This window comes from Sorex araneus, chromosome X, assembly GCF_027595985.1.
Source record: "Sorex araneus isolate mSorAra2 chromosome X, mSorAra2.pri, whole genome shotgun sequence".
Taxonomy (NCBI): Eukaryota; Metazoa; Chordata; class Mammalia; order Eulipotyphla; family Soricidae; genus Sorex; species Sorex araneus.
Window position 1 is genome coordinate 104078563 of NC_073313.1, and position 22122 is coordinate 104100684.

The 22122-nt window shown below is 36.6% G+C and overlaps 1 protein-coding gene across 2 annotated transcripts in view; it reads right to left on the bottom strand.

The window, feature by feature from the left end:
• The window catches only part of NUP62CL (nucleoporin 62 C-terminal like), a 105414-nt gene that overhangs the window by 32705 nt on the left and 50587 nt on the right, over positions 1-22122 (bottom strand). For both annotated transcript variants that reach the window (XM_055122473.1, XM_055122474.1), the window contains 5 exons: positions 12006-12156; positions 9306-9355; positions 9048-9182; positions 5473-5584; positions 1420-1486 (listed from right to left, as the gene is read on the bottom strand). In XM_055122473.1, coding sequence (XP_054978448.1) covers positions 1420-1486; positions 5473-5584; positions 9048-9182; positions 9306-9355; positions 12006-12156 — 515 coding nt within the window. The remainder of the gene's footprint in view (positions 1-1419; positions 1487-5472; positions 5585-9047; positions 9183-9305; positions 9356-12005; positions 12157-22122) is intronic.

The following is a 22122-nucleotide window of genomic DNA, read 5'->3' on the forward strand; positions in this document are numbered from 1 at the left end:
CTGAAAGCTTGCCCTGGGTCCATTCCATCCCTCTTCGGGACCCTGGTTTTTGGGATGTTAGGAACTAATGGTAACTGAGTGAGAAAGCAGATGCCCAGGAGTAAATACTATTCGAGTCAATCAACTTCCAAGTTACAAAGCATAATAATAACTGTCTTCCTGTATCCATACAGAAAGGACATTGCTTTAAGGTAAACTAGGTTCCCTGAGGCAAGGCTAAAAGGACAAATCAAATGTTATCCTATAGGTGGGGAAGTAACATACAACAGTAAAGTCTTTCAAGCTTTCATCAAATTTTTCTTTTAAAACTAGGCTAGCAAAGTGAGGAAAGACAGATTCTTATTACTGAGGCAAAGTTGCCACCCATGAAAGAATACTTTAATCTGCATGAATACCATTCAAATACAATGGAGGAGTAAAGACTTTCAGACAAACAAAAGTTAAAAAGATGATCTGCATCAAACCAGTCCTACAAGAAATTTTGAGGCATTCTGAATGCAAAAAAAAGTCACAAAACACTAAGTAAGGTGATAAACAGTAATGTAGTAGTAGAAATATAAACAAGACAGATGTGAGATAACAAGACACAAAAAAGAGTAAAAAGAAAAGGATACATTATATAGTATTGTAAGTCAATTATAAATCAACAAAAGCAGTTATCTGTATTTGGTTGCTAGATTTGTTGAATTTCAATTTGTATTAAATTTTAACGTTTATCTTTCTTCCCATGTTTTCAGGTAAATACTAATTTTTGAGTAAAATTTTATATGGCTGAAGTCAAAATTGTATAAAAGGCGTAATTATAACAGTCCTGTGCATAGACCCTCAATACTTTATTCCTATCAAAGCCACATTTTAAATATTTTTCGAGCTTATCATTCTTTTGTTCTTTTTAAGCAATTACAGACCAGAGAGGTAGTTTAAAGGACTTGAAAACAAACTTTGCATGCTAGAGGGCCAAATTCAATCCCTGGTACCACATGGTTCCCTGAACACCACCAAGAGTGGTCCCGAAGCACTGTTTGGTGTGATTTCAAAATTTAAAAACCAAGTAACTATAGTTTTCCAGAACTAATGCAGATAAATCGTGAGTTAAGAAATATCCCTACAACTGAGTTCATGTGGTCATGGTACACACAACCTACCTTCTAGCACAGCAGTTGTGCGTTTGCCTTTCATGTGGCTGACCCGAGTTCGATTCCTCCGCCCCTCTCGGAGAGCCCAGCAGGCTACCGAGAGCATCGAGCCCGAGTAGCAGAACCTAGCAAGCTACCCGTGCGTATTGGATATGCCAAAAACAGTAACATTAAGTCTCTCAATGAGAGACGTTACTGGTGCCCACTCGAACAAATCGATGAGCAACGGGATGACAGTGACAGTGATTGCAATATAGCTAGCTTGTATGAAATAAACTCTTACCTGAATTCTCATCAATCCACTGCAGAGAATCCATATGAGTACTGAGGATTTTACAGATATGCTGAAGCTAAAAACAGACAAGATGTTTAGCTTATGATTATACTAATATGACTAATATTAAAAATAAGACATAAAACTGAAAGCTTAGAAATATCTTTTTATATAAAATAGTTTGATAATGTATCAAATATTAATGGATTTTTTGCTATTTCATATTTGCATTGTTCATTACATCTATGTATCAATTTAATCTCATTTTGTAATTGAAAATAATAAAATAATAAAAAATATTTAAATGTTACTTTTAAAATCCACATAAGAAGTGGTGATACTCTACTGTTAGGTATCAATATTAATATAAATGAACCAATTATCCAACGTATTTTTATAACATAAAAATTTAAAAATATTCATACCTTTTAACTCAGTACATAATAATTTTTTTTTTTTACTTTTTGGGTCACACCCAGCGACGCTCAGGGGTTACTCCTGGCTTTGCACTCAGGAATTACTCCTGGCGGTGCTTGGGGGACCATATGGGATGCCGGGGATCGAACCCGGGTCGGCCGCGTGCAAGGCAAACGCCCTACCCGCTGTGCTATCGCTCCGGCCCCCATAATAATTTTTTTTAGGGGTCTAGACAGAGAAAAATAATAAAATCTAAACATGTTCTCACTACATTTTACAATGCCAAAAATGAGAGACAATATATCCACCCCCCCATGATTAAAATGTATTGTGCTAAATATTACATTTAATCATCTAAATATTTAATAACTGTAATGTTCCAAAGAAATACTATGGTGCCATTAAAGTATGTGCTAAAAGACATACATATGTTTCTAATACTGTTTAATGTGAAAGAAGTAATTTGACAAGTATAGCAAAAAAGATTTAAAAAAATACACCATTATATTAGCAGAGCACTGGTAGTATAAGTTATTTAATTTTCTTAACACCTTGTATTTTCCAACTTTAATATTTGAATATATATATTTGTAATCAAAGATACAATTTTAATTCAATAATTTTAAATTTTAAATTAATCCCTTTTGATGAATATTCTAGAAAAAGTATAATATTGAAAATGGGAAGAAATGAAAATGTTACCAAACTTAAAAGAACTGCATGAAATAAAAACAGAAAATCTAGTTTATTTTATTAAGATATAGTTTGTTGCAAAATAATGCATGTTTGTAGAGGAATATGATTAAAGAAAAAATTTAGATATTATGAAGTCTCTATCTCCCTGCAAAAAAGATAAAAAATAAATGAGTAATTCTCCTTGTTGTGAATTATGTGTTAAATATAGTTGCTATTTTTTTACTCAGGTATATTGCACATAGTAGCAAAGCTTTGTTGATCTGGTTATAATAAATTGTGAACAATAATATTATTGTTCAGCAAACATTTTCCCTTCCTCTTGTCCAATGATTTTTGCTAAAAAAAGAAATGAATTTTTGCTTATATCTTGCTTCTTTTTGTCCTGCTATCAAGCAGCAATTACACTTTTATTCATTCATCTTAAATATCTCAATCATCTTTTACCAGTAAAAAACAAAAATGAAAGGCTCAGACCATTTACTATCCACCTCTAAAATAAAACAGTCCATGACTAAATAGAGAAAAAGAATAATGATAAAATTAGTTTCCTTTAACTAATTCTTCTCAGAGCTTTGAGAGAGAGAGAGAGAGAGAGAGAGAGAGAGAGAGAGAGAGAGAGAGAGAGACTAGATGCCAGCTCACTGGGCTTCATGCATAATCTGCATTTCTATGAACAGAAATTCAATTACAATTTTTTATTTATATAATAACACTGACAAACTAATAATTCATTAAAAATAAAACCTGGACTAGAGAGATAATACAGAGGTTTAAGTGATTTCCCTACATGCAGCCTACCCTGGTTTAATTCCTAACTACACTACAGTACACTATAGTACTGTTGGGATGGAACCTGGAGCAGTCCAGAGTAGTCTCCAGAACTGCTCAATATGGCACCAAACTCCCCAAGTAAAGTAAAATAAAATAGAACATACTTTCAGTTAACTCTTGCTAACTGAAAAACATCTGTGTGAACAAAGGATGATATTATTGCTCTTTTGTGAAGGGTGGTGTGGGGCCACTCCCGCTCAGGGATCATTCCTGGCGGGAATCAGAGAACCATGTGGGGTGCTAGGGATCAAACCCAGGTCAGATGCTTGCAAAGCAAGTGCCCTGCTCATTGTACTACCTCTCTGGCCCACACAGGGTGGTTCTAGCATGAATAATCCTATACTAATTAAGTCTTTGTTCATTTTAGATAAATACAAAGTAGAGAACAATATAAATTTTATAACTGAGCTTTCAAAATCATTTAGTCCACCTTTGAGATTTTGAAATAAAAAGAACCAAGATTCAGAAAGATTGCCTTCTCAACTATACCATGCTATCTCTTTGCAATATTTTTAAAAAAATTAGCAATATGTCTATCAAAACCAACTTTATACATTTGAAGAAAAATCTTGATAAACATTATACATGTATGTGTACATATACATATATATATTCTCACTGATCCAGATGCTGACCCTCTTCATAATTATAGTCAACTAATATAAAATACGAAGGACACTCCCAGCATGGTAGATTCCTCTTACCATTACTGTCATGGAGCAGGAATTTTAAAAAAGGGGGTAAGACTCCATTTAGCTTCTAAGACAATAGGGAAAAGTAGAGGAAACAAGCTCTTGGATATAAACACAAAGGGGTGAGGGGTTGCAATTTTTTTTATTTTGGGACCATGCTGAGCAATCTCAAGGTTTACTCCAGTCTCTGCACTCAGGGATCACTCCTGGTGGGACTTGGAGGACCATATCTGGTACTAGGTATCACACATGAGTTGACTACATGCAAGGCAAGTGCCCTACCTGCTGTACTGTCACTCTGGCTCAAATCCTTTCTTATCATCAAATTAATTCAAGGCATATCAGCCTTAACTGTATTTTCCTATGCTATAACTGCACTGTAGCACTGTTGTCCTGTTGTTCATCGATTTGCTCAAGCAGGCACCAGTAATGTCTCCATTGTGAGACTTGTTGTTACTGTTTTTGGCATATTGAATACGCCATGGGTAGCTTGCCAGCCTCTGCCATGCGGGCGGGATACTCTTGGTAGCTTGCTGGGTTCTTTGAGAGGGACGGAGGAGTTGAACCCGGGTTTGCCGCATGCAAGGCAAATGCCCTACCAGCTGTGCTATCGCTCCAGTCCATGTTATAACACATTCACATTATGAATTAGGTAGGATTCTACAAATAGATCAGAAACCTAGTATAATCCTTTTAACAGAATTTCTATGAGAATCTTGACAAAAATATATTTAAATTTCAAATCGCTGAGGATATCAAACTTTTAATATCTAACCTCATTATAAATTAAGAATTGCATGGCTACACCTAACACACTTAAACATATGCATGAATAACATAAATATGTGGATAATTATTTTTTAATGAAGCTATGAGTAAACAGAACATTAAACACAGGGATAGTAAATATGTGAAAAACAGAGAAAACCAAGAAAAGTTACAGAGAAAGTCGTTCTTACCCTCCTGAAGTGCTGAAGCAATAGCACAGTGGGTAGAGCGTTTGCCTTGCACATGACTGAACCAGGTTTGATTCCTGTGTCCCTCTCGGAGAGCTCTACAAGCTACCGAGAGTACCTCGCCCGCATGGCAGAGCCTTGCAAGCTACCCTTGGAGTATTCGATATGCCAAAAACAGTAAAATCAAGTCTCAGAATGGAGACATTACTAGTTTCTGCTTGAGCAAATCGATGGGCAACAGGATGACAGTGACAGTGACAGTGACCCTCCTGAAAAGAGTCACAAAAAAACCTCAACCTTTACTGTTCTCAAATAAGTCCAGTCCCATTAACTATACCTACATCCAAAACTTCACATAAGCAGATATGGAGTGTTCTAGGATATGGCAGAAGGTGACTAAATAAAGGGTACATAGAAACTAATTTTGTGGTAAATATTTGCTGCCTAAGTACATAAAGCTGTTAACATACCGGGTCAGCAGTGTCAGCAGAAGTTCCAAAATAATTCAGGTGCTCAGTAATGTTCATGAGATTTTCTTTGATGTGTGCCAGTTGAGTATCTATATTTTCTGCTGCCTTGTAACTGAACAGGCAGGTAAAATAAAGAGATTAACAAGAAATGAGTCATCCAGTACAGTTTGTTATTGACATGCAAAGATTTTACTGCCAACTGTTTTTATCCCAATTCCCCTACCTTTTCAGTGGGTCTCAGTTATAACTAATGGCACCACATTCATAACCTTATTATTTTGATATACTAAAAATGACTCCACAGGTGAAAGTTTTTATTGACTTTGTCATTTTACAGTTACTTATTTACCAAATGGGACAATGTATCAGGGAACTCTGAAGCAAAGAAGTTTTTTTCAGGTGTCAAAATAAACCATAGGACATTTAGACATATGAAAACTACTTGGTGTTTAGCATAACATAACTCAGTAAGTTTTAAGATGTCTTCAATTATCTTAAATACATAATTTTTATAGTAAAACTTATTCAAAGAGACCTTATCATCCATAAAGAATGTTTTGATAAAACTGAGTGTCACAATATTCAAAAGCAAGACATCTACTAACTTGACAACATTTTACCACATTTCAAAATTTCTCAGCCAAATTTTACACACACATTTACTTAACAAAATGAATATGTCTATTAAATCTAAAATAAAAAGAGACTTTTACGCCCTTAAGTTTTACAAAGATTCAATTAGATTTTATTGCTATCTCTCTATTAATATTCTGTCCCAAAGTACTTATCAGTTGTCTAGATGGCTACAATTTTAGTAAAATATTCAACCACAATATAAATCTGAGGATAGAACTAATGTTTCAATAATTTCTTAAAATAACAGAGTAGGAGACTAATACCTAAGAATAGTAGTATATAATACCAGGAGGTTGGCTCCATAGCTTGGAAGCTGGCCTCATATGTTGGGGAAAAGTCATCCCAAATAGAGAAGGGAACACCAAGTAAAATGTGATTGGAGATCCCGAGCGGGAAAGGAGATGCGTGCTGAAAGTGGACTAGTGACTGAACATGATGGCCACTCAATACCACTATTTCAAACCACAACACCCAAAAGGAGAGAGAGAAAGAACGAATTGGAATGTCCTGCCACAGAGGTGGGGTGGGTTGGGGGAAGGGATTGGAGGGTGGGAGGGATACTGGGTTCATTGGTGATGGAGAATGGACACTGGTGGAGGGATGGGCTCCTGAACACAGCATGAGGAATAAAAAGCACAAAAATTTGTGAATCTGTAACTGTACCCTCACTGTGACTCACTAATTTCAAAAAAAAACATGCTGCAGAGGATGCCTCTGAATCCTAAAGTCACCATCTAGTTAAAAATTTAACTTCAGCTCTAGCACCCTATTTAAGATTTTAGAATTCCTGGAGCATGCAGCTACAAAAACACACAAGGCAACTGATCTTAATATCTATCTATCTATCTATCTATCTATCTATCTATCTATCTATCTATCTATCGAGTATCTATCTATATATATTTCATCATATATATCTCATATATATAGGTACACAAGGCTCAACCTGTAACAACATGTTAGTGATCTCTTACACAGGGTTTTAATGGCTCCAAGGTGAGATACAACAATTTTCATACACTTTTCTCTAAGAAAACCTTTTTTTGACAATAATTAGTGGATTCTTCATAACAAACAATACAAAAAATTACTTTTATCTGCCTTTGGAGCAGGTTTGAGTGGTGATGGGAAAATTCAGAATAATGGTAGTGGGAAGGTGTAATGGTGGTGGGATTGGTGTTAAAGTACTGAATGTAATAAATTATTGAGAACAACTTTATTAAAATAAAATTTTAAAATAAGATGAAAGGTGGGATCTAATGGACAAAACTGTTTATGTCAATTGTGGATCTGGCTCAAAGCATATGAGAATGCTTGGGTTCAATTCCATGCTTCTCTTGAGCATGACCTCTAAAGCATCATCAAAAACAACAGGTCAAAACTGCACGTTTCCATAAAATTATAGAATGCATAAAAACAACTTAAAGTAGAGGCTGGAGTAATAGTATAGCAGACAGGGCACTTGCTTTGCATATGAGAGACCTGAGTTCAATCCTTGGCATCCCATGTGGTCCCCCAAGCCCCACCAGCAGTGATCCCTGAGTGCAGACCTAGAAGTGCTGAGCACCACTGGATGAGACCTTGCCTCTAAAATAATCTCAAAGTAAAGAAATATACGCAAAAGTTAAATGCAGAGGCCAGAAAGATAGTACAGCAGGTAAGGTACTTGCTTTGCACATAGATGACATATATGGTCCCCTAAGCCTATCAGGAATAAGCCCTGAACACGACCAGGTATGGCCTCCAAACCGAAAGGCAAAAAAGCAAAATGCAAAAGCAGAAACAGAAAGGACTATAGTCATCATAAAATATTTGTACTTAACACATATACTTCACTCACAAATTAAGTTACCTTAATTTACTAATACCCGTGGCATATTTGATATGCCAAAAACAGTAACAAGTTTCACAATGGAGACGTTACTGGTGCCCACTTGAGCAAATCGATTAACAATGGGACGACAGTGCTACAGTGCTACATGCATCCAATTTTATCTCAATCTAATTTAAATAACACATATACAATCTTGACTAACAATATTTTGTATGAAATCTTGGTTTCAGAGATAAGAACACTAGCAATAAATTGACCAAGTGTAAAGCCTAGAGTGAATAATATATCAATTCAGGGGTTTTGTTGTTTTTTTGTTTGGGGGTCATACTTAACTATGCTCAGGGCTTAATACTGACTCTATTCTCAGGGATTATTCCTGATGATGCTGAGGGGACCATCTGCCTGCAATGCATGTATCAAACATTGGTTGGACCATTCCATGGCAACTGCCCTATCCATTATACTATCTCTCCAGATCCTAAATTCAATTTTTGAAAACTACGCAATTTGCCCCCAAAGTTATCTTTTGTTGTTGTTGTTGTTGTTGTTGCTTTTTGGGTCACATACCCAGCGATGCACAGGGTTACTCCTGGCTCATGCACTAAGGAATTATTCCTGGTGGTGCTCAGGGGACCATATGGGATGCTGGGAATCAAACCCAGGTCGGCACGTGCAAGGCAAATGCCCTACCCACTGTGCTATCACTCCAGCCCCCCAAACTATCTTTAAAAGAAAGTGATTGCTCTCTGATAGTTAACTGCATGAACAAAAAATAGGCTTGAGTCTATATAAATTATGCCACACACCCAAACTTTGTATTTCTAATTTAGGAACAATTTTTACAAATATGAAAATGTTATAATGGTCATGTATAAGATTGAAATTAGTAATAGTTTACAAAATGCTGTAAAACAAAATTATCAAAATAATTACTTGATTTTCAGCATCATGAAAACATAAGCAGAAAACAGTCCAATAAGCTGATAAATGACAAGTAGAAGAATTTGATTTTGTCTATCAATTTTATTCTCTGACTTTAAATTTATTTTTCACCTTTTAAACAAATAAGTTCTGGTTCATTTCTCAATTTTTATTCACTACTTACGTCTTTTCAGTAATCTGATCTACTTGCTGCAGAAAAATGGACCCATTCTGGTCCTTCAGAGAGTCTTCTAAAGGGATCAAAATGTCTTCAAGTTCCTTTTGCTGTGACAAGATAAAATCCAATTCATGTCCAAGCCTGAGAAAAAATAAATTTAACAGAATGGTTGATTTAGAGTGACAAGTCTCAATAAACTACTACAGGGAAAAAATCTCTACAGACAAATATTTAAAATTCAAAATACAAAATATAAGGTTCTACCTTTTCTGATCCTTCTTCACTTTTTCCACTTCTTCATGTAAAACTGTAATCTTATAAAATAAAATAAAAATAGAGTTATTTTTACTTATGTTACAATTTCATTAAAATTTTTATTGATGGGATGTAGTGATTTAAAATACTGTCACTCAGCTACATTTAAAAACTGAACTCTGACCGCTATTTAAGGCCATGCACAAAAGTCAGATCAAAATGAATTAAAGTCCTCCATATCAAACCTGAATCCATATAGAGGAAGATGTCGGCAGAATCCCCCAGGATACTGAAGTTAAAGGCATCTTCAAAGATGAAACACCACTCACCAAGCAAGAAGAAGCAATGATTAACAAATGGGACTATATTAAAAACTAAGAAGATTCTGCACCTCAAAAGAATCAGTGACCAAGATACAGAGCCCATTGAATGGGAAAAACTATTTACTCAATACCCATCTAATAAGGGGTTAATATCAAAGACATAAAAAGTACTGATAGAAATTTATAAGAAAAAAATCATCCAATCCCATCAAAAACTGGGGAGAAGATATGTCAGAAACTTCCCCAAAGAAGAAATTCGATGGCCAAAAGCACATGAAAAATTCTCTACATCACTAATCATCAGGCAGATGCAAATAAAAACAACAATGAGATATCATCTCACAATACAGAGACTAGCACACACACAAACCAACAAGAACAACCAGTGCTGGTGCTGATGTGAGGAAAAGGGACCCTCATTTATTGCTGGTAGGAATGCCGACTAGTCCAGCCTTTATGGAAAATAATACAGACATTACTCAAAAAACTAGAAATTATGCTCCCATTTGACCTAGCATTACCACTTCTGGGAATATATCTGGGGTCCAAAGCAAACAGCAGAAACACCATGTTCATTACAGCACTATTCACTATATCCAGAATCTGGAAACAACCTGAGTGCCCAAGAACAGATGACTGGATGAAGAAACTATGGTATATCTACACAATGGAATACTCAACAGCTGTTAGGAAAACATGAAGTCATGAAATTTATCTATAAATCGATGGACTTGAAGATTATCTGGCTGAGTTAAATGAATCAGAAGGAGAGAGACAAATATAGAATGACTGCATTCATTTGTGGAATATAAAAAAAAATATGAAACTAATATCCAAGGCAGGAAAAACGGGCCAGGAGGACTTGTCACTGGTTGGAAATTACCACACGGATGTGGGAGATGAAGGGTAATTAAGGTGAAGGAGGGTCCATTATAACAATAGGAGTTGGGAATGATCACTCTGTACAAAAACTGAGTGATAAAATAGGGAAAGGGACATACATAGTAAACTTTCGGCATCTGTGTTCAAACAATAATGTCTAAAGTGAGATAAAGATAAATAGAGAAGAGAGGTTCCTGCCATAGAGGCAGGCTGGAGTGGGGAGTGGTTTGGGGGGAGAGCTGAACTGGGGACATTGGTGGTGGGAAATTACATTGCTGGAGGGATAGGTGTTGGAACATTGTATAACTGAAACCCAATCATGAACAGCTTTGTAATGCTCTATCTCATAGTGAATCAATAAAATAAAAAAAATTAATGAAAAATAAAATGAAAAACTTTCACCAACAGTTTCATGTGTATACTATTTCAGGGAAATACTGACTTTCTCAATTAAACTTAAAAAAACAAAAAAAATCCTGTTTTCAGTGCACTAATCACGTAGGGAAAATAGTCTTAAAATTTTCCAACAATAGAGAGGATGTGGGGAGAAAGGGACCCTTCTACACTGCTGGTGGGAATGCCGGCTAGTTCAGCCCTTTTGGAGGACAGTATGGACGATTCTCAAAAAACTAGAGGTTGAGCTCCCATTTGACCCAGCAATACCACTGCTGGGAATATATCCCAGAAAAGCCAAAAAGTATAGCCGAAGTGACATATGCACTTATATGTTCACCGCAGCACTGTTTACAATAGCCAGAATCTGGAAAAAACCCGAGTGCCCTAGAACAGATGACTGGTTGAAGAAACTCTGATACATCTATACAATGGAATACTATGCAGCTGTTAGAAAAAATGAGGTCATGACATTTGCATATAAGTGGATCAACATGGAAAGTATCATGCTAAGTGAAATGAGTCAGAAAGAGAGAGACAGACATAGAAAGATTGCACTCATCTGTGGAATATAGAATAATAGACTATAAGACTAACGTCCAAGCATAGTAGAAATAAGTACCAGGAGATTGTCTCCATGGCTTGGAGGCTGGTCTCTCATTCTGGGTAACTCAGGGAAGGGACCACCAAGTAAAATGTGGTTGGAGGTCATGTGGAGGAAGGGTGATGCGGGCCAAATACAGACTAGAGACTGAACACAATGGCCATTCAACACCTTTATTGCAAACCACAACACCTAATCAGAAAGAGAGAACAAAAGGGAATTCCCTGCCATAGTGGCAGGGTGGGGTGGGGGGAGACAGGACTGGGGAGGGGGGGAGGGATGTTGGGTTTACTGGTGGTGGAGAATGGGCACTGGTGAAGGGATGGGTTATCGAACTTTGTATGGGGGAAACATGAGCACAAAGATGTATGGATCTGTAACTGTACCCTCACGATGACTCTCTAATTAAAAATAAACTAATTAAAAAATTTCCAACAATATAGGATTAGAATGTTAACTAACAAAACATAGGCTATTTTCATACAGTTATCTGACAAACATTCTTACCTTTTCACTATTCTCCATCACTGAAAGGTCCCATGCATTGATCTGAGAGGCATAACTAAGAAAGTTCCTTTCTTCATCATCAAGCTCTATGTTCCACTTGTTTACCATACTCTGTAGCTCATGGTATGTCATCACAGGAGTTTTGATGGAGCTGAAAATAAAGACAATATTATGATCATATATATATATATGTTTTAAAATAAAACCACTCTAACTGCTAAAAGTTTATTTAAAAAAGAAAGCATTCAATATTTCTGGAAATGATCCTAAGGGAATAAAATAATTAAAGTGATATTTATTAAGAAATCTACTGAATCTCATTAAAGACAGCAAGGTTTGTTCCACAATCTGCCTATTCCCTTCCACTTCAGCACAGCAGGATGGAAGTTCTATTCTGGGTGAATGAGCCAAGGAAATAACACTACATCTCCTCTACCCCCAGACCTAGTTTGATCAAAGTCATTTGTTCCCTTGTGAAAGCAGTATCTACAAAACTACACAGTTGATGATTTATCCCCCATTGGGCAATACCACACAGAGTCCAATTCCCCTGCTGAGTGATATCAAAAAGACAGCGTAGATAACTGATGCTAGGTCCTCTGACCAGAACAGAACCAGGCAATGTTCTGATTCTTCTGCTGAGACAATGTCACCTAGGCTGGGTGAAGAAGTGATCACCAATTCATTGTCCTGCAGAGGCAGACAATGTTCTACTTTTCTATTAGCAAGACTCAGTAACAAGCTACACCTCTATCTTGCAGCATCAGTAACAAGCTAAACTTCTATCTTGCGGCAACAAACTTAAAACAGAACGAAGCAAAGTGACAACTAATTATCATTACATTTCTCTCACCATTTCATTTCAGTGTCAATGGGAGCTAACAGGGACCTGAACCTCTACAGCCACTTGTAGAGTTCTCTAAGACTGCAAGTTAGGGCTAGAAAAGACTCCACTTCCCACCTCTGCCAGTGTCAGTATGCTTGATGTTAAGTTTAACCTCCACATACTTTTGACAATCTAAGCCTGATGAAGCCAGGCAAAGCAGTTTTAGTCAACTGTATTAGTCTTAGTCCCTACAGTATTAGTCCCCCTTCTCAGAGTCCTATGTTAGTGTGCATAGTTGGGAAATAACCTTCATATCAACTCAACATCAGTGAGGAGGAAGAAAGTAAAAGAAGGCAGAATAGTTGACATCCAGCCTCCTCTTTCTTCTTGTGTAGATGGGGCACAAGAAGGAGCTAAAATTCTACTTCCACTCTTCTGTGACTAAACATCATGAATTAGTACTCCACTCTTCCTTGTTTCGAGATGCTGCAGTCCAGCTGGGAATTGAGCTTACATTCCTATTTACAATCAAGGAAGTCGTGGAACACAATGCCACTTCCACTGAGAATTAATCAGAAGAACTGAATAAGAAACCAAGCTTCCACACTACTCATCTGCACAGTCAGTGTTAAGTCAGTGCTTCATGTTTGCTAAAGTAGTTTGGGCAGGATGAAGTGTTAAGATAAACATACATTCATCCAACAATTTACTACACCTCAACAAAAGACTGCCTAAAGAGAACTGAAGATATAAAATATGATTCAGACTCTTGTAATAATTAGCATTTCCACTATATGATAAAAAATTTTACCCATCGCATCAAGAACCAGAAAAAACACATCTCAAACGAAAAAAGATAGCCCTAGCCACAAATGCCAAGCTTGAGAGGTATGTATCAGATGTTGGAGTTATCTGGAAAGAATTTTAAGGCAACCATTGAAAATAATAGAATTATCCTGAAATAAATGAGAAATAGAAAATCATGGTAAGAATGATAGGGGAAGCAAAACAAGGTTAAAGACTGAATAATAGATTAACAAAAACTCAATGGAAAGATTTGATACTAGAGTGGATACATGACATGATAAAATCAGTGAACTTGAGGGCAGTTTAATAAAATTTATAGAACAGCAATGAAAAAAGTTATATAAAATATCAAAAACCTGGACAAACTTAATAAGAGAGGTAACATTTCATTTATATAATTGGAGGATGATATAAAAAAGAGTGAATAACAATGATATTCTGAAAAACTGTAGCACTGTAGCCCTGTCATCCCGTTGCTCATCAATTTGCTCAAGTGAGCACTAGTAACGTCTCCATTGTGAGACTTGCTGTTACTGTTTTTGGCATATCGAATACGCTATGGGTAGCTTGCCAGGCTCTGCCATGCGGACAGGATACTCTTGGTAGCTTCCCAGGCTCTCCGAGAGGGATGGAGGAATCGAACCCAGGTCGGCCATGTGCAAGGCAAATGCCCTACCCACAGTGCTATCACTCCAGTCATTCTGAAAAACACTATGTACAAATACAAAAGAGAGGAAATAAAAAGAATGGAAATGACATTAGATATACTTAAAAACATAAAGGTTAATAATACACAAATTTGGAAAAACATTAAAACCTACAGATTCAAGAAGCTGATCAGACCACACACAGAATAATTCAAATATATCACAATATACTTAATAATAAAGATGGCAATAATTAAATTTTGGAAAACTAAAGATAAAGAAAAAAATTGAAAGTTGTTAGAAACAATGTTTACTTAAACTAGAGCATGCATTTGAATAAGCAGACTTATCATCTTCAATGGAAGCTAAAAGGAAATATCATAGCATTTTTCTTCTTTTGATTTTTGGGTAACACCTTAATATGTTATTCCTGACTATGCATTCAGGAGTCACTCATGGTAGTGCTCAGGGGAACATATGGGATGTCAGGGATTGAACCTAGGTTGGCCACATGCAAAGCAAGCACCTTATCTGCTGTACTATCTCTCTGGCCCCTCATAACATTTTCAAAGGAAGAAAAAGGTTGACCACAATGTCTTGATACAATGATTACACCTTTCCTTACAAAGTAAACTTAATAGAATTTCTTACTAGAAAAATCTACACTTGAGAGAAAATAGAAATGAAATAGAGTAAGGCTTGGAATGTAATAAAAGAAAGAAAAAGAGCATAATCAAAGGCAAATAAATGTGTAACAACATTCTATTTCTCATTAATTTCTTAAATCATATTTGATCATTGAGGCAAAAAGAATAACTTTAATATGGTCCTCACTGTCATAGTGGGAATATTTTAGATAATTATACTTAATGATTAAAAAGGGAACTAAATAGAAGTAAGGTTTCTACATTCCACCAGTATGTGACAAAATGTCAACATAGTTAGATTGTTATGTATATTTATTTTAAAGCCTAAAATGACACAAAAGAACTATACAAAACAATGTGCTCAGAAACTCTTTTACTAGAACAATATGGAATCCAATAAAAACCCTTACAAATCCATGAGAAAGTTTAAATAGAGAAATAAAAAACATAGTATCAAAAACCACTAAGATAAGGCACAAGACAAGATTACCCACTCTCACCACTTTTATTCATTATAATAATGGAAGTAATTACCATAGCAATTTGGCAAGAAAAAAGATATTAATAGCATCCAGATAGGATAGGAAGAAGTCAAGTTCTCACTATTAGCTGATGACATACTATATTTAAAAAAATAGGTTCGTATAGAAAAGGGACAAGCTATAAAATCTACATGCAAATGTCCATGACTTTCCTACATGCAAATAATAAAATAGAAGAGAAAAGGCTAAAAAGCAATCCCATTTATTATACTGCCTCATAAAATCAGGTATTTAAGAATCAACCTAGCAAAAAAACATATAAAAGGGAAACTACAAAACACTACTGAAACAAAAGAGGAAATGGAAGCACATCCCCTGCTCAAGGATTGAGAGACTTAACATTGTCATGACAATACTTCTCAAAGCATTAGACTTAAGGTAGTCCCTATAAGTATACTCATGGGATTTTACAAAGAAATAGATCAAACACTCCTGAATTTCATATGGAACACTTCCTCCCTCCCTACCTAATAATCAAAGGAATTCTCTGGAAAAAAGAAGACGGTAGACATCACTTTTCCCAACTTCAAACTGTACTACAAAGTGGTTATAATTAAAACAGCATAGTATTGGAATAAAAATAGACACTCAGAGCAGTGGAATAAGATTAAAAATGCAGATACAACCCCTCAGATATATGGCCAGTTAATCTTTTGACAAAAGAGCAAAAATAGAAGGTAGAAAAAGAAAAACCTCTTCAGCAAGTGGTGTATGGAAAACTGATCCACCACATGCAAAATAAATGAACTCAGACCTCTTTCTAATGCCATGCATAGAAGTCAGATCAAAATGAATCAAAGACTTGTTACTGTTTTTGGCATATTGAATACGCCACAGGGAGCTTGCCAGGCTTTGCCATGCGGACAAGATACTCTTAGTAGATTGCTGGGCTCTCCGAGAGGGGCAGAGGAATCAAACCCATGTCGGCCGCGTGGAAGGCAAATGCACTACCCACTGTGCTATCGCTGGGAATGAACAGAAACTTTCTCAAAGAAGAAATCCAAATGGCTAAAAGACACATGAGAAAATGCTCTACATCTCTAATCATCAGGGAGATGCAGGTTAAAACAACAATCTGGTATCATTTCACACCACAGAGACTGGCCCAAACCCAAAATAACAAAAGCAACCGGTGTTGGCGCGGATGTGGGGAGAAAGGGACTCTCCTTCACTGCTGGTGGGAATGCTGAATGGTTCACCACTTTTGGAAAACAATATGGATGATTCTCAAAAAATTAGAAATTGAGCTCCCATTTGATCCAACAATACCACTCCTAGAAATATATTCTGGAAAGGAAAAAAGATATAGTAGAAATCACATCTGCATTTGTATGTTCATTGCAGCACTGTTTACCATAGCCAAAATCTGGAAAAAAAACTGGAGTGCCCAAAATCAGATGACTGTTTAAAGAAACTTTGGTACATCTACACAATGGAATACTATGCAGCTGTTAGAAAAAGATGAGGTCATGAAATTTGCATATAAGTGGATCAGCATAGAAAGTATCATGTTGAGTGAAGTGAGTCAGAAAGAGAGAGAGAGAGAGACATAGAAAGATCGCATTCATCTGTGGAATATAAAGTAACAGAGTGGGGGACTAACACCCAAGAGTAGTAGAGAGAAGGACCAGGAGGTCTGACCCACAGCTGAGAAACTGGCCTCACATGCTGGGGGAAAAGGCATCTGAGATAGAGAAGGGAACACCAAGTAGAGGATGTTGGGAGGACCCATTCGGTTTGAAAGCTGCGTGCTGAAAGTAGACCACAGACCAAACATGAAGGCTACTCAATACCTCTATTGCAAACTACAACATCCAAAAGGAGAGAGAACAAAAGGGAATGCCCTGCCACAGAGGCAGGGTGGGGTGGTGGGGAATGGGGTGGGGGTGGTGGGAGGGATACTGGGAACATTGGTGGAGGAGAATGGGCACTGGTGGATGGATGGGTCACTGTATGACTGAAATGCAAACACGGAAGTTCATAAGTTTGTAACTATAACTCATGGTGATTCACTAATAAAAATTGTTTAAATTGAATTAAAGACCTTGATATCAAACATGAATCATAAGGCACATAGAGAAAAATATAGGCAGAAGACTATGACACTGAAGCTAGAGGCACCTTTAATGACAAAATGACAGGCAAGTGCAAAAAAAAATAAACAAATGGGTCTACATTAAATTAAGGAGCTTGACCAGAATACACAGACAACCCATAGTTTGAGGGAAATTATTTTCCTACCACTTGTCCAATACAGGGTTAATATCCAACACATATAAAACACTGGTAGAAATTTACAAGAAAAAAATTCAACCCCGTCGAAAACTGGGGAGGAGACATGAACAGAAACTTATTCAAAGAAGAAATACAAATTACAAAAGGTATATGAAAAATGCTCTAGATCACTAATCATCTGGGAAGCACTGTAGCACTGTCATCCCATTGTTCATCGATTTGCTTGAGCGGGCACCAGTAACGTCTCCATTGTGAGACTTGTTACTCATTTTAGGCATATCAAATATGTAACAGGAAGCTTGCCAGGCTCTGCCGTGCGGGCAGAATACTCTTGGTAGCTTGCCGGGCTCTCCGAGAGGGATGACGGGATTGAACCCGGGTCAGCCGAGTGCAAGGCAAACACCCTACCTGCTGTGCTAAATGCAAATGCAAATGAAATATCACCTTACACCATAGATACTGGAACTCATAAAAAAGAACAACAACCAGTGTTGACATGGATGTGAGTGAAACAGGGACCCTCATTCAATACTGATGGGAATGTCAATTGGCCCAGCCTTTTTGGAAGACAATATGGACATTCCTCAAAAAAATCATAGGATTTTAGCTTCTATATGACCCAAAAATTCCAGTCCTGGGAATTTACCCAAAGGGCCCAAACACAATGCAGAAAAGACATCTCCATTCCTGTGTTCATTATAGCACTACTGACAATATACCAAATCTGAACACAACCCAAGTGCCTAAGAATAGACAATTAGATAATGAAGCTACAGTACATATACAACATAGAATACTACTTGGCCATAAGAAAAGATGAAATCATGCAATTTGCTTATGCATGCAGGGATCTGGAGAGTATTATGCTGCATAAAGTGAGCCAGGAGGAGAGGGAGAGACATAGAATGATCTCTCATATTGAGATATAGAGACACAGTAGCAAAATAACTAATGCCCAAATGCAATAGAAACAAAGAGCAGGAAAACTGGTACTTAGTATTAATCTTGCTGCTGTGGGGACAGCTGAGGAAGGTGGCCAGAGAAGAGACCACCATGATAATAAAAAAGAAAAGTGGCGCTCTGGACAAGGACTGGGTGCTGAAATGAAGTAAAGTGATATTCATTATACCCTATCAGTAACAGTATTGTAAACCACAGTGCATAACAGGGAAACAGAAAAGAAAATATTGCCTGACATAGAAGCACACTGGGTGGTGGGGTGGGAGGCAAACTGTTTACATTGGTGGAGGGAAAGGGACAAACTGTTTACATTGGTGGAGAGAAAGAGTTGGTTTTGAAACATTATATACTGAAACCTAATCATAAATAACTTTGTACGTTTGTGATAAAATAAAAACATTTTAAAAACAAAGAACAGTAAAATGGTACCTGTAAACCATAAATCAAAAAAATCTTAAATTCAAATTGCTCAACATATCAACCTACAGATAAAAAATTGAAGAATGTATAAAATTATGATCAAGGACAAGAAAGATAGTACAGCATGGAATGTTTTAGCCTTGTACACGGCCAACTCAGGTTCAATCCCTGGCATCTGTATGATCCCACAAGCACTGCCAGGAATGATCCCTGAGCACAAAGTCACTAGTAATCCCTGAGAACCCATCAGTGTGTCCCCAGAACAATAAAAACAGAAATATCATGATGAATATGCTATTTATTAAAAAACTCATTTAAAAACAAAAGCATTCACTGCTTTACAGTAAATGGATAAAAACATATATGTAAAATTAATTTTTAAAGAATTGAAATATTAGTATCAAAAATGTGCAATATTAGTATCAGAAAATGTCAATTTTAGAGTAATGAAAATTACTGTAGTCAAAAAAGAATGCTGCATAATGATTAAGGGATCAAAGCACCACAAAATTTAACAATCTTTAATGCACAGACAACCAAATAGCAGAGCCTCAAAATACATGAAGCAAAATGAATCGACTTAAAAGATAGACATATAAATCCAATATTAACAGCTAGGGACTTTAGAATTCATTTAAAATGCCTGAAAACAAACTAAAGAGGTATGCAGTAAGGACACAGATCTGAAAATACAGCGAATCAGTAAGATATAACTGACAGTATATGTCAGTATATGTCAGGGCACTCTACCCAGCAGAAAACAATTTATAGGTATTAATAAATATCATTCAGAAAGACCTGACCCACCAAAAAAATCCTACAGACATGAAATCATACAGTGTATATTTTTTATAATAAAATCAACATAGAAATCAACTATAATAAAATCAACGTAGAAATCAATATAAAAATAAAAGAAAAAATATCTAAACTGAAATACATGTTGCAACTGAAACAATACATATTTGAATAATCTGTGGGCTCAAAGCAACCATGGAACAGACAACCAATAAACTAAGGGAGGATATGAATGCAGCATTGGAAAGGACCACCAAGAAAAATACAGGAAGAAATGAGAGAAGAAATTTCAAAGCTACGAACAGAAGTGACACAATTAAAGTAATCAGTAGATGAAGTAAAAAACTCAGTAGGAGCTCTCAACAGTAGAATGGTTACAGCTGAACACAGAATCAGTGAGCTTGAAGATGAGCTGCAGAAAACAAATAGGCAACAACAAATAACGACAAAAGACCTCAAAATGGCTCAATGGTGAATCAGAGTCTAGGGAATGACCTCAAGAGGAACAACATAAGAATCATTGAAGTACCAGAAGCACAGGGAACTAATTCCAATGGAAAAAACACAGTTAAAGGCATCATTGCTAAGAAATTCCCAGAGCTGGAGAATGTGGGCATCCAGATCCAAGGAGCCTGAAGGGTGCCAGCTAAAAGGGATCCCAATAAAAAAAAAAACTCCAAGGCATATCATAGTCACAATGATGGATGCCGCGGATAGAGATACAATACTGCAAGCAACAAGGTCAAAGAAGGAAATCACATACAAAGGAGCACCCCTTAGATTTACAGCAGACCTATCAGAGGAAACCCTCCAAGCCCGAAGACAATGGTGAGATATAGTGAGAAAGCTCAATGAAATGAACGTCTCACCAAGAATACTCTATCCGGCTAAACTCTCACTTAAGTTTGAAGGAACCATACACTATTTCACAGATAAACAAAAACTCAGGAACTTCATAGACTCAAAACCAAACTTAAAAGGACTAAAGGGGCTACTGTATGACAAAGAAAAACCCTACAAGAACAAAAAAACCTACAGAAAGATGGCACATAATCCCATGACAATAATCTCTCTCAATGTCAATGGTCTAAATGCTCCAATCAAGAGACACAGAGAAGCAAAATGGAAGGAAACTAAACCCAAATTTCTGCTGCCTACAAGAAACACATCTGAACAGTCAGAGCAAACACAGGCTCAAAGTCAAAGGATGGAAAACAATCCTACAAGCAAACAACTCCCTCAAAAAAGCTGGGGTGGCCATACTAGTATCTGACAACATAAATTTCAGGGTGAAAAAGATTAGAAGGGACAGTGAAGGTCATTTTCTATTCATCAAGGGATATGTAAAACAGGAAGAAATCACACTCTTACACGTATATGCACCTAATGAGTGACCAGCTAAATATTTAAAGCAACTCCTAAAAGACTTTAAGAAGGACATCCCTAGTATCACAATAGTAGTTGGAGACTTCAACACTGCCTTGTCACCTCTGGATAGATCCACAAGAACAAAACTCAGCAAGGAAACAATGGCTCTGAAGGAAGAAATAGAAGAGAGAGGGCTAATATACGGGGCTTTACACCTCAAAAAGAAAGAATACACATTCTTCTCCAGCACACACGGAACATGTTCCAAAATAGACCACGTTCTGGGTCACAAACTATACCTTAATAGAATTGGGAAGATAGAAATTGTATCAACTATCTTTTCAGACCATGATGCACTGAAGATGGAAGTTAATCACACACAGATGCGGAGAACAAAATCAAACACCTGGAAATTAAACAAATCACTGTTGAACAATGAGTGGGTCAGGAAGGAAATCAAGGAGGAAATCTAAAGATACCTCGAAACAAATGAGAATGAAGACACAAGCTACCAGAACCTATGAGATGCAGCTAAACCGGTGTTAAGGGGAAAATTTATAGCTCTGCAAGCATTCCTCAGGAAGGAAGAAAGGGTCTACATAGAGCGCTTGACTTCACAGCTCAAGATCTTAGAAAAGGACCAGCAAAAGGAACCCAAGCTTGGCTGAAGGAAAAAATAATAAAACTCAGAGCAGAAATTAAGGATATGGAAACCAAAAAAAAAACCAATCGGAAAGATCAATGAAACAAAGAGCTGGTTCTTTGAGAAAATAAACAAGATTGATAAACCACTAGAAAGACTCACAAAGAGAGAGAGAGAGAACCCTAATAAACTGAATCAGAAATGAGAAGGTGGATATCACAACA